This window comes from Heptranchias perlo, chromosome 1 (genome assembly GCF_035084215.1).
Source record: "Heptranchias perlo isolate sHepPer1 chromosome 1, sHepPer1.hap1, whole genome shotgun sequence".
Classification (NCBI taxonomy): domain Eukaryota; kingdom Metazoa; phylum Chordata; class Chondrichthyes; order Hexanchiformes; family Hexanchidae; genus Heptranchias; species Heptranchias perlo.
In genome coordinates this window covers 170,605,130-170,618,237 of record NC_090325.1, presented here as the reverse complement: position 1 = coordinate 170,618,237, position 13,108 = coordinate 170,605,130, and the positions used below count along the sequence as shown (strand labels likewise).

At 41.5% G+C, this 13,108-nt stretch overlaps 2 protein-coding genes across 4 annotated transcripts in view; one reads left to right on the top strand and one right to left on the bottom strand.

The window, feature by feature from the left end:
- Positions 1 to 12,237, top strand: part of mfsd8 (major facilitator superfamily domain containing 8) — a 99,154-nt gene extending 86,917 nt beyond the window's left edge. The window contains exons 12-13 of one of the 3 annotated variants that reach the window (XR_010964538.1): positions 5,403 to 5,515; positions 11,091 to 12,237. The gene's annotated coding sequence lies outside the window, so the exon portion shown is untranslated. Of the gene's footprint in view, positions 1 to 1,248; positions 1,265 to 5,402; positions 5,516 to 11,090 lie in introns of those variants that run through there. The other 2 variants (XR_010964542.1, XR_010964544.1) reach the window with 2 other exon arrangements.
- Positions 1 to 13,108, bottom strand: part of plk4 (polo-like kinase 4 (Drosophila)) — a 56,700-nt gene that overhangs the window by 26,313 nt on the left and 17,279 nt on the right. The window contains exons 2-6 of the mRNA XM_067993533.1: positions 12,514 to 12,609; positions 5,392 to 5,487; positions 5,193 to 5,307; positions 1,131 to 2,178; positions 518 to 621 (exon numbers count right to left, since the gene is read on the bottom strand). Of these exons, the coding sequence (XP_067849634.1) occupies positions 518 to 621; positions 1,131 to 2,178; positions 5,193 to 5,307; positions 5,392 to 5,487; positions 12,514 to 12,609 (1,459 nt within the window). The remainder of the gene's footprint in view (positions 1 to 517; positions 622 to 1,130; positions 2,179 to 5,192; positions 5,308 to 5,391; positions 5,488 to 12,513; positions 12,610 to 13,108) is intronic.

Below are 13,108 nucleotides of genomic sequence, written 5' to 3'. Positions count from 1 at the left end.
CTGTACACAGACTGAAGACATATTGACCATGTACTTTTATCAATAATGACAAATTGTAGTGTTTAACATAACCCAACTGCATCCTCATAATGGTCTAAAAAATGAGGAATGGTAGCATGAAATATTGCAGTTATCATGCATGGTGCCACAGAGTGAAAGGAAGCAGATTCATGTCTGCAATTCACTGTGTGCAAAAAGTTCGTGATCTCAAGCACACTACTGAACAAAGGTTAGGTACTTCCTAAAAGGATAGAGGCGGAAAAAAATTTAAAATAATCAGAGGGTCTGTAACCATAGTTCACTTTGGCATACTAAGTATGATCAGCATTGAAATGGTTTTGGCAGAAGCCTGGGAGCAGATCTCCAGCCAGTCATCTCATCCTAAAAAGAGACATGGCATAGACGTACTACGAGGGAAAACAGGGAGAAAAATCCTTAAAAAAAAAAAATTCAAATGAAAGCAGCACCCTTGCATTGTTTTAACACCTTTGAATTGTCTATCAATTTTATTGCATACCATTATGTGCCTGACCATTTTCAGACCAGCGTTGTGTTGTGTCAACCTGCGACATCCGCTCCAAGAATGGCCCACTGGACACAGGCTGATAAGCAAAATTTGGACTGTGAATAAAATTAGGAAAGGTGAGGGTCTTGTTAACAACTTGAGAGGCTGGCTCCTAGTCAACTAAAAACTTAAGGATGACAATTGAGAAACAGCCACTTTTACTCTGCATAAGGCTTACCAATACTAAAGAAGCTATATCTATCCTCACATTCACACTAAAATTTACCATTCCCGTGAAATCTTTAACATGCTGAACACACTATTTTGTCAGCGATCTAGGCAGGGATCTTGCCATACTTGTCAAACTGCTTTGACGAATTACTATCTGAAGTCACAGAATTTAATTATGCAGACAGTAGTTTATTCAACACCAGTTTTTGCCTAGAGCTCCCACCTTTCATTTAACTAGTAGTTTTCCTATTAAGGTTCATGCCCAATGGTTAAACCAGGATGTATTATACAAAGAATTTTATTGGCATCAATTCTATCCAGGCTTTCACTATCTTCTAGCCTACAGCACCAAGTGGATGAAGATGTGCCATTTGGTGAAAAAACATGTACTTACTTTGCTGTCTGCTTGACAGGTGGAGATATGGTGGGTTTATCTTGCGAGCCAACATTATCTGAACTGTCTCTATTAAACTGCTGAATATCTGTGTAACCTTCTCCATACAAATTTGCAGGATTGTACAATCCAGATCTGGCAGACTTTGATAGTGCATCAACAGAATGACATCGCTCCATAACACTATTAAGCTTTTCTGGATTCTGGCTTTGAAAGGTACCAGATCTATCAGTGGAGTGTGCCCTTCGAAGCCATCGAGAGTGAGGTCTCTCTTCCTCTGCACGTTGTACGGTTCTTCCTCTACCACCTCTGGTAATTTCAGCATTTTGTACTCTTCCCTCATGGAAGACTGCACTGCCTTCCATGGATGAAGTATCATTGATAAGTCTATTGTGTGAGGTGATAACAGCCATTTTGTTTGGAAGAAACTGCCCTATTACTTGTTTGGTCCTTTGATGCAAGCGTCCCATTGTACTAGCACCAGAAGATCCTGTTCCTATGGTAAATGCTGTTGAAATTGTGGCGTGCCCACTATCCATCGAGTCCTCTACAGTTCCTGGATCTTTACTTCTGGATGAAGGGCATTTAATCATGAATGAATGGTCTAATACACCAGAAAGACTGATACGGTCTGCTGGATTTTTTCGAAGCAGCTGGTAGATCAAATCTCGAGCCTCATTTGAAATAAATGTTGGCATTTCATAATCTGCCAACATCACTCTGTTCAGTGTATTTTTAACGGTGTCAGTGTCAAATGGTGGCTTTCCCACCAGAAAGGTATAAAACATGCATCCAAGAGACCACACATCAGATTCAAGGCCATGAGCACTGTGGGTTGCGATCTCTGGTGCAATGTAATTGGGGGTGCCACACATGGTGAAATGCTTTTCATTTGGCATTTTCAGCTGTGCTGCTAATCCAAAATCAGCAATCTTTATGTTCATGTCGCTTGTAAGTAGAAGGTTAGAAAGGGTGAGGTCCCGATGCAGTATACCATGTGAGTGGAGGTACAACATTCCAGTAACTATATGATGCATGAAGTGTCGAGCTGTTTTAAAAAATAATGAAAACAGAATAAATATCAACTTCAAATAGTTTATATAGAAACAGCTCCCCTTCTTTACCACTTCATTACTTTTATCCTAGTTTATCTTTGGATAATTAAATTCACCCATTATTATAGCCCTGCTATTTCTGCATATGTCTCCAATTTGTTTAAATATGTCTTCTTCCATTTCATTTGGACTGTTTAGTTTATAATAAATTCTCAACAGTTCTCTTCTTATTTCTCGTCTCTAACCAAATTAGATTCTGCTTTTCCACCATCCCAAATTGCACCTCCCAAACATACAACTCAAATCTGCCTCTCTTTGGCGATCTTACTCTATTTGATCCACTGGTTGGTGAGCTCATAACTAATTGGGCATAAAATTTATCACAGGAACAAAGGGAGAGGCTAGGAGATTCTCCCCAACCCCAGAGACTTGCTAGGACATGGAATGCCCTAACAGAAACAGCAGTTAATGCAGAGTCAATAATACTTTAAGAAAGGAAGTGGATAAATATTTGAAAGAAAATTTTTAAAAGGGTATTGGGAAAGGGTCTACGTGCATAGCTCTTAGAGCTGATGCGATGGATCAAATGACCTCCTTCAGTGCTGTAAAATTCTACGATTCTATCACTGGAAATAAGCAGATGTGGGGGCAATTTATAAAAAGAGTTGGAAAAATAACCCAGAAAACTTCAGACCTCTGATGGTAGGTAAAAGAGTGTATCCTGAAACAAAGAATAGTGAGGGATCAGGAGAAACATAGTAGGATAGATAGGTAATCAACAAGGCTTTACAGCATCTAGATCTTGCTTGACTAACTGAGGATAAAATGGAGTTAGTTGATGTGAGGAACTCAGTAGAATTAATACAGCTAGATTTTAGCAAAGCTTTTGACAGTACCAAATAGGAGATTACTTTATAATGTAGAAAGGAACAGAACAGAGGAAGCTTTTGAAGTGGGTTACTAACTGATAAGAATGAAAGATTGCGAAGGGTAGATGTAAGAGAGAATCCTCAATATGAAAAATCGACTCTGCAGTGATTGGACCTGGAGCCATTGTTGCTTTCAATAATATTAATGATTTGGAGGAAGTAACTGTAACAAAACTCTCCAAGTTTGAGAGGGGTTATAAATAGCAGGGGATAAGTGCAGCAGGGATCTGGACAGTTGGGAAATTGGATCAAAAGGTGCAAGGTGTTTAATGTAGAGAAATGCAAAGGCATGAAGCTAGGGACGGGAAACAACAGTAGGAGTACAAAATAATGTTAACAGTCTGCAGGAGAGAAACTGACTCTGGACAACACCTATATACTTGTCAGCACAATATACATCAGAGATGAGAAAGGCCAACAAGATCTTTGGATGTATAGCTCAACAAATAGAGCACAAGTCCAAGGAAGCAATAATTGGTTTGCACAAAGCACCTCGAGTATTGTGTAAATTTCTGGGCACTAGACCACAGAAGGGTTCTTAACTTTGGAAGGAGTACAAAGAAGGGCAACTAAGTTGATAAATGGAACTTGGCACCTATGCTATGTGAAAAGACTACAGGTACTAGGTATGTTTACATTGGAAAAAGGGCACTTCAGGTGAACTTATTGAGGTATTTAAAAATCTTCAGAGTGCATTATAGGATCTTTCTTCGTGGATGAACCAAGAATGGCCTTCCTCATCCATCACTATCCTGTGAATAAACTGGATCCCAGAGGATGTTCTAAATGAATTCAAGCTTAGATGAGAAAAGATGAATACATTTAAGATAAAATTTCTTCACTCAAACTGTGATGAATATATGGAGTAGACGTCCCAGGGAGGCAGTGCAAGCATTGACAGTTGTAATTTCAATAGGGAAAAGGTTAAATTAGGTATTGTAAGGTATGAAAATAAAGTGGTGTACAAAGCCTGTGACTTTGGGACTAATCTGATTTTTTGGTCCTGTGTAATTCAATGTTCCTAAAGACATTGGGGCAAGAGGAATTTTAGATACGTTTGTCTGTTCAAAGACTTAAAAGGAAAGGGAGGTTAGAGATGAGGCAGTAGTTGCAAGAATTGTATAAAACACTAGTTAGGCCACAGCCAGAGTGCTGCATACAGTTCTGGTCACGACATTACAGGAAAGATGTGGTTGCACTAGAAAGGGTACAGAGGAGATTTACGAAGATGTTGCCAGGACTGGAGAATTTTAGCTATGAAGGAAGATTGGATAGGCTGGGGTTGTTTTCTTTGGAACAAAGGAGGCTGAGGGGAGATTTAAGTGAGGTATATAAAATTATGAAGGGCCTAGATAGAGTGGATAGGAAGGAGCTATTTCCCTTAGCAGAGAGGTCAATAACTGGGGGCATAGATTTAAAGTAATTAGTAGAGGGATAAGAAGAGAGCTGAGGAGAAACTTTTTCACCCAGAGGGTGGTAGGGGTCTGGAACTCACTGCCTGAAGAGGTGTAGAGGCAGAAACCCTCATTACATTTAAAAAGTACTTAGCTAGACACTTGAGGTGCCGTAACCTACAAGGCTACAGACCAAGAGCTGGAAAGTGAGATTAGGCTAGATAGCTCTTTATCGGCTGGCTCAGACACGATGGGCCGAATGGCCTCTTTCTTTGCTGTAAATTTCTATGACAAGGGGGTTGAGGGTGGATGTTAAGAGGGGTGATGATGGCAGTTTTGAAAGGGAGTGGGTCAGTACTAGAGAAGGAACCATATACAATGTCAACTAACATGGGGGCCAGGTAGGGAAGTTGGGTGGTCAGCATTTTATTGGGACTGGGATCAAGGGAGCAGAATGTGGGTCTCATGGACTAGATGAGCTCAGAGAGGGCATGAGGGGAGATGGGAGAGAAACTAGAGACGTGGGTTCAGACAAAAGGGTTCTGTATATCAGTGTTTTTTTATATACGGAGAAGCCAAACAGAGGAGCATTATGACACCTAGCCAAGAAAAAGGTACTATAGTCTTGAATACAATTTTAATTTATGAATATGTTTCTCTTAAATGTTTTCAGATAGTATTCACCTTCATCCTCTGAGAAAGTAGCTTTCCTGTTCTTTAAATATCTGCTCATCTCTCCATTGTGACACATCTCCAATACTAAGTAGACATAGTTGTTGTCTTCAAAATAGTTGTAAAGCTGAAAGAAAACAAGAACCATCTTGAAGTATTTTAACTGATAATATTAAAAAAGGACATTGTTAATGAAAAGTAGTGTTTTTACCTCCAATATAGAGGGATGCTTCAACTGACAGTGAATCTCCACTTCATTACGGACTCTCTGCACCATTCCCACTTTGTGCATGGCCTTTTTGTCAATCTAACAACAGAAAACCATTTGCATCAAGGTATGCAGAAATATTAATCAAGAATACTCATGTAATTTCTTCTATAGGCATATAAATGAAATGGGGGAAATTATAATGGGGAACAAAGAAATGGCAGAACAATTAAACACGTACTTTGGTTCTGTCTTCACAAAGGAGGACACAAATAACCTCCCAGAAATGTTAGGGAACCAAGGGTCCAGTGAGAGGGAGGAACTGAAGGAAACTAGTATTAGTAAAAAAAAAGTGCTAGGGAAATTAATGGGGCTAAAGGCTGACAAATCCCCAGGGCCTGATAATCTACATCCCAGAGTACTAAAGGAAGTGGCCCTGGAAATAGTGGATGCATTGGTGATCATCTTCCAAAATTCTATAGACTCGAACAGTTCCTACAGATTGGAAGGTGGCAAATGTAACACCACGATTTAAAAAAGGGAGAGAAAAAACACGGAATTACAGACCAGTTAGCCTAACATCAGTAGTAGGGAAAATGCTAGAGTCTATTATAAAAGGCATGGTAACAGAACACTTGAGAGGCATTAATGGGATTGGACAAAGACAGCATGGGTTTATGAATCATGCTTCACAAATCTACTGGAGTTTTTTGAGGATGTAACTAGTAGAATAGATAGGGGAGAACCAGCGGATGTGGTGTATGTGGATTTTCAGAAGGCTTTTGATAAGGTCCCACACAAGAGGTTAGTGTGCAAAATTAAAGCACATGGAATTGGGGGGGAATATACTGGCATGGATTGAGAATTGGTTGACAGACAGGAAACAGAGAGTAGCAACAAACACGTCTTTTTCCGGGTGGCAGGCAGTGACTAGTGGGGTACCGCAGGGATCAGTGCTTGGGCCGCAGCTATTCACAATATATATCAATGATTGGATGAGGGAACTAAATGTAACATTTCCAAGTTTGCAGACGACACAAAGCTGGGGTGGAATGTGAGCTGTGAGGAGGATGCAAAGAGGCTCCAATGTGATTTAGACAAGTTGGGTAAGTGGGCAAGAACATGGCAGATGCAGTATAACGTGGATAAATGTGAGGTTATCCACTTTGGTTGTAAAAACAGAAAAGCAGATCTGAATGGTGATAGATTGGGAAAAGGGGAGGTGCAACAAGACCTGGGTGTCCCTGTACACCAGTCGCTGAAAGCGAGCATTCAGGTGCAACAAGCAGTTAGGAAGGTGAATGGTATGTTGGCCTTCATTGCAAGAGGATTCGAGTACAGGAGCAGGAATGTCTTACTGCAGTTATTCAGGGCCTTGGTGAGACCACATCTGGAGTATTGTGTGCAGTTTTGGTCTCCTTATCTGAGGAAGGATGTCCTTGCCATGGAGGGAGTGCAATGAAGGTTTACCAGACTGATTCCTGGGATGGCAGGACTGACATATGAGGAGAGATTGGGTCGACTAGGCCTATATTCACCAGAGTTTAGAAGAATGAGAGGTGATCTCATCGAAACATATAAAATTCTAACAGGACTAGACAGACTAGATGCAGGGAGGATGCTCCCGACGGCTGGGGAGTCCAGAACCAGGGGTCAAAGTCTCAGGATACGGGGTATGCCATTTAGAACTGAGATGAGGAGAAATTTCTTCACTCAGAGGGTGGCGAACCTGTGGAATTCTCTACCACAGATGGCAGTGGAGGCCAAGTCATTAGATGTATTCAAGGAGGAGATAGATATATTTCTTAATGCTAAAGGGATCAAGGGATATGGGGAAAAAGCAGGAACAGGGTACTGAGTTAGACGATCAGCCATGGTCATTTTGAATGGCGGAGCAGGCCCGAAGGGCCAAATGGCCTACTCTTGCTCCTATTTTCTATGTTTCTCCACGTAGCAAACGGGTAGTAAGAGGAGGGGTGGGGCAGATTATGGACCAAAAAGGAAATCTACTCATGGAGGAAGAGGGCATGGCTGAGGTACTAAATGAGTACTTTGCATCTGTCTTTACCAAGGAAGATGCTGCTGCCAAAGTCACACTAAAAGGAGGTAGTTGAGATACAGGGTGGGCTAAAAATTGATAATGAGGAGGTATGAGAGAGGCTGGCTGTACTTCAAATAGATAAGTCACCCTGTTCGAATGGGATGCATCCTAGGTTGCTGAGGGAAGTGTGGAAATTGCAGAGGTGCTGGCCATAATCTTCCAATCCTCCTTAGATATGGGGGTGGTGCCAGAGGACTGGAGAATTGCAAATGTTACACCCTGTTCAAAAAAGGGTGCAAGGATAAACCCGGCAACTACAGGCCAGTCAGTTTAAACCCTGGTGTGGGGAAGCTTTTAGAAACGATAATCCGAGACAAAATTAATAGTCACTTGGACAAGTATGGATTAATAAAGGAAAGCCAGCACGGATTTGTTCAAGGCAAATCGAGTTTAACTAACTTGATTGAGTTTTTTGATGAGGTAACAGAGAGGGCAATGCGGTTGATATGGTGTATGTAGACTTTCAAAAGGCGTTTGATAAAGAGCCATATAATAGGCTTGTCAGCAAAATAAAAAGGGCAGTGGCTGCATAGATATGAAATTGGCTAAGTGACAGGAAACAGAGAATAGTGGTGAACGGTAGTTTTTCGGACTGGAGGAGATATACAGTGGTGTTCCCCAGGGGTCGGTGCTAGGACCACTGCTTATGCATATATGACTTGAACTTGGGTGTACAAGGCACAATTTCAAAATTTGCAAATAACAGAAAACTTGGAAGTGTAGTAAACAGTGAGGAGGATAGTAATAGACTTCAAAACGACACAGACAGGCTGGTGGAATGGGTGCACATGTGGCAGATGAAATTTAACACAGAAGTATAAAGTGATACATTTTGGCAAGAAGAATGAGGAGATTTAATATAAACTAAATGGTACAATTCTAAAGGGGGTGCAGGAACAGAGAGGCCTAGGGGTATATGTGCACAAATCTTTGAAGGTGGCAGGACAGGTTGAGAAAGCAGTTAAAAAAGCATAAGGGATCCCGGGCTTTATAAATAGAGGCATAGAGTATAAAAGCAAGGAGGTTATGTTGAACCTTTATAAAACACTGGTTCAGCCACAGCTGGAGTATTGTGTCTAATTCTGGGTACCGCACTTTGGGAAGGATGTGAAGGCCTTAGAGGGGTGCAGAAGAAATTTACTAGAACGGTTCCAGGAATGAGGGGTTTCAGTTACATGGATAGACTGGAGAAGCTGGGGTTTTCTCCTTAGAGCAGAGAAGGTTAAGAGGAGATTTGATAGAAGTGTTCAAAATCATGAAGTGTTTAGATAAAGTAAATCATGAGAAACTGTTCCCATTGGTGGAAGGGTCGAGAACCAGAGGACACAGATTTAAGGAGATTGTCAAAAGAAGCAAAGGTGATATGAGGAAAAACTTTTTTACGCAGCGAGTAGTTATGATCTGGAATGAGTTGCCTGAAAGGGTGGTGGAAGCAGATTTAATCGTGGCTTTCAAAAAGGAATTGCATAAATACTTGAAGGGCTACAGGGAAAGAGCAGGGGAATGGGACTAACTGGATTGCTCTTACAAGAAGCTGGCATGGGTTCGATGGGCTGAATGGCCTCTTCCTGTGCTATAACCAGTCTATGATTCTATGAGGTTAGCTATCCTGTCAGTAATTACGTGATTATTGAAGTACCAGCCGTACAAAAATAAAACTCCCATTAACTTTTTAAAGGTTTATATAATGCAACATACATATTTTCACCACTGACCAGGAGGAGCCATGTTACTTCAGTAATACATAATTAGATGAATTGAACTTTTTCTGTTTATTCCAGGAGTATTTCACAACTATTTTAAAATTGCACTGGAGTGAAAAATTGTATGGCTGGTTGGGAAGGTGGTGGTCATTTATTCCCATCATACATGAATTTAAGCTGATGGCACAGTGAATTTAGTATTATTAGCACAGCAGGACAGGAAGTGGCAGCAAGGGCAGCATATCTGCAATTCCTTATCTTTCTGCTCCTGCACATCCCAATGATGCCAAGCAGAAACAAGACATTTTCCACACAAGAGGGCATATGTCAAGGGGAAACTTAATATTCTTTTTAATGAAACAACAGTATTCCATTTGGTAATAATGTAAAATACTTGTTCATCATCTCTATTCTATTCTGATTTTACTTTCTCCAAATAGGAGGACATTAGGACCTTGGGCAGTATACTGGTGCAGCGTGTTAGAGCTCCAATCTACACTGCTACAGAATAGTACGGCACGGGTTTCACCAAGTAGTCCCCAAAAATGAAACTATATTGATCAATAGTCACAGGACCTTTCAAGTGTCTGAAATTTAAAATGCATTATTGGTCGCAGACCGGTAGTTGAACAGTGTGGATTCCAGACAGGTAGCACTATGTTCACATTGCCTGGTTAGAATTCCAATTGTTCTTTCTAAGAGAGTGCTTTGCATGTGCAGAGGTCCCCTCCTAGCAATTAACAAGTAAATATTTTGAGTATGGCAATGCCCACAGTCTAAACATTTTAATTAACTTCAGGTTGCTTAAAAAGTGTCCACGAATTCCAAGAGATTCTTATGGGGTATAGACTCCTCTTTCCAGAGAGTCTGACACCACTTCTCCCTAGGGTCAGGTTTGGCCAAGACTCCAGAATTATACTACAACTTTAGCAGTGGTCTTTAGCAGAAACAGTTCACAGCAAGGTTAAAGTTTTAGTGTGAACACGTCCTTAGATGTCCCATTCAATTTGGAAGCATGGAAAACCTGGTTATCAAGTGAAAGTTTATGGTTTCCATTTGCACCAAGTGGGGCTTTCAACAAAAACAAATTAAAATAGTGCCCTCAACATAAGGATCCTAGGTATGGACACTGTGCCAGGGAGAGATTAGGAGGGGAACCAAAAGTTTGGTTGAAGAGATGGATTTTGAGAAGGTTTTAAAAGTGGTGGAAAGGTTTAGGGCGGAGTTCCAGAGAGTACAACCAAGTGACCGAGGTAGGTTCTGTTACCAATGAAGGGATGAAGTGGGTACAGAGAAGACCAGAATCACAGAAATTGAATCTTTGGGAGGCAATATAGCTCTAGAGGAAATTGCAGAGATAGTGTGGAGCAAGGCCAAGGAGGAATGTATATGTAAAAATTTTAAATGTGATGCTTTGGGAGATGGGAAGCCAATATAGGGTAGCAAGGACAGGGGTGATGGGCAAGAGGGACTTAGTGCAGGAAGGTCTGGTTTACCCCAAGATTGGCTTGGATGTGGAAGGAGTCATGGACTCAGTGGCAAGGGCTGAAGACAATGGCTTCCTAATGTTGAGCTGGTGGAAGTTGAGACTGATCCAAGACTGATGTCAAACAGATCGACAACACTTAAGCAGTCTGGAGACCAAGGAGATGGTGGAGGGGTGGAGCTGGGTGTCATTAACCTTCACATGAAAGCTGACCCAAACCCTGATGTCACAAAGGAACAGCATGTAGATAGGCAAGACATGATGTGGAGATGCCGGTGATGGACTGGGGTGGACAAATGTAAGGAATCTTACAACACCAGGTTATAGTCCAACAATTTTATTTTAAAATCACAAGCTTTCGGAGATTATACTCCTGTGACTCGGCCAACGTTGTCTACCTCATATGTTGCAGGAAAGGATGCCCCGGAGCATGGTACATTGGTGAGACCATGCAGACACTGCGACAACGGATGAACGGACACCGCGCAACAATCGCCAGACGGGAGGGTTCCCTCCCAGTCGGGGAACACTTTAGCAGTCAAGGACATTCAGCCACCGATCTTCGGGTAAACGTTCTCCAAGGCGGCCTTCGAGACACACGACAATGCAAAATCGTCGAGCAGAAATTGATAGCCAAGTTCCGCACCCATGAGGACGGCCTCAACCGGGATCTTGGGTTCATGTCACGCTACACGTAACCCCACCAGCAAGGGGAAAAAAAAGTTATCTGTTTTTAATATTCTCTCTCTCTCTCTCTCTGCCTTTTAGGTCTCTTTCTCTCTGTCTGTGTAATTTGACACAATGTGTATTCAGCATACTGGGACCTACTGTTTTCCGTGGCTAACCGGTCTGAACACCAACGACACCTTTTGATTGGTGTGATGGTGTCCCAGCCTAATATAAGATATGCGATTTGAGAACCTCTTATTCACTCACTCACCTGACGAAGGGGATAATCTCCGAAAGCTTGTGATTTAAAAATAAAATTGTTGGACTATAACCTGGTGTTGTAAGATTCCTTACAAATAGGCAAGACAGGGGAACAAACGGTAGATCCTTGTGGAACTCAGGAGTTGACTGCGTAGGAGAGGGAAGAGAAGCCATTGCTGGAGATGCACTGGCTATGTTCGGATAGGTAGGAATGGAACCATGCAGTCGCAGACCCACAAAACTGGATGACAAAGCAGAAATGTTGAAGGAGGATGGTGTGGTTAACTGTATTGCACGCTGTGGAAAGGATGAGGGATAATTCACCATGGTTGCAGTCATAGAGGATATAAGACATTGGCTAGAGTTCTTTTGCTGCCAAGTAGGCCAGAAGTGGACCGGAGGAATCCAAATGGAGTTTTGGGAAGGATCTGGAAGGCCAGGGCATTTTTGAGGGCCTTGGAGAGGAAAAGGAGGATGGGGAATGGGACAGTAGTTGGAAAGGATGGATGGGTGGAGGTTTTTTTTGAGGGGTGATGACAGCAGCTTTAAAGAGGGGAATGGTGTCTGAGGAAAGTGAACCATTGACGAGATCAACTTATGGAGGCGAGGAAGTTTCAAGTTAAACATTTAATAGAAGGGCTGATTAGGACTTTTTTCTTTACAAACTTAAGCAAACAGTATCATTACTTTTAATTGTTTTGCGTAGTTTTTAGTATGGACTTTAAGTCACAATGTTTACAAGTTAAAAGAATGTTCAAAACAAACTGCAAAAATAAACATGGATTCAAATGAATATTGCATTCTTTGATCGACCAGTTCTTCTTTGAAGTTATAAGTACGCCTTCGTCATAGATGGAAGCATTAAATAACGTAGTTTAAAAAAAACAGCTTATGGGTAAACTTACCATTTTTATCGCTACCTCCAGACCAGTGCTCACAGATTTTGCTCTGTACACACATGCAAATGAGCCCTTCCCCAGGAGGGTTAAAACCTTGAAGTCCTGTAAAATAAACATTTGAAAAGATAACATAGCTTAGTCGTCGATTTTAGAAATATGTAACAATTTTTTCCTCAGCGATCACAACACAACGATGCCATTGTGACGATTAAGCTACGTGCAAATAGCTCGTTTGAACGGCTTGTATTTTTCAAGTGCTACGTCCTGCTCACCTCAATAGCATTCTCACCATCTGTAACTGACATCCTCAGATCGCCGGATATCCCACTCTTGCATTTTAATAAGATATAATTCAACACTCGATCAAGCATTTTAGGACTACGAGCAGGAACTATTCGTTTGACTGCATTACCGGCCAGCTAACTAGTAAGTGGGTTCAAAGGCAAAGACTGACTGAGTTATTAAAACGCAAGCCCGGCTTTATTCCCGCGTTAGAACCAAAATCAACGGCTTCTCATCGCCAGGCAACAGCCTTAAGTATTAGTTACAATGAGTTCTCCAAGGCCTCACCAAGCGAAACTTCAACTGTCGTTATAGAATA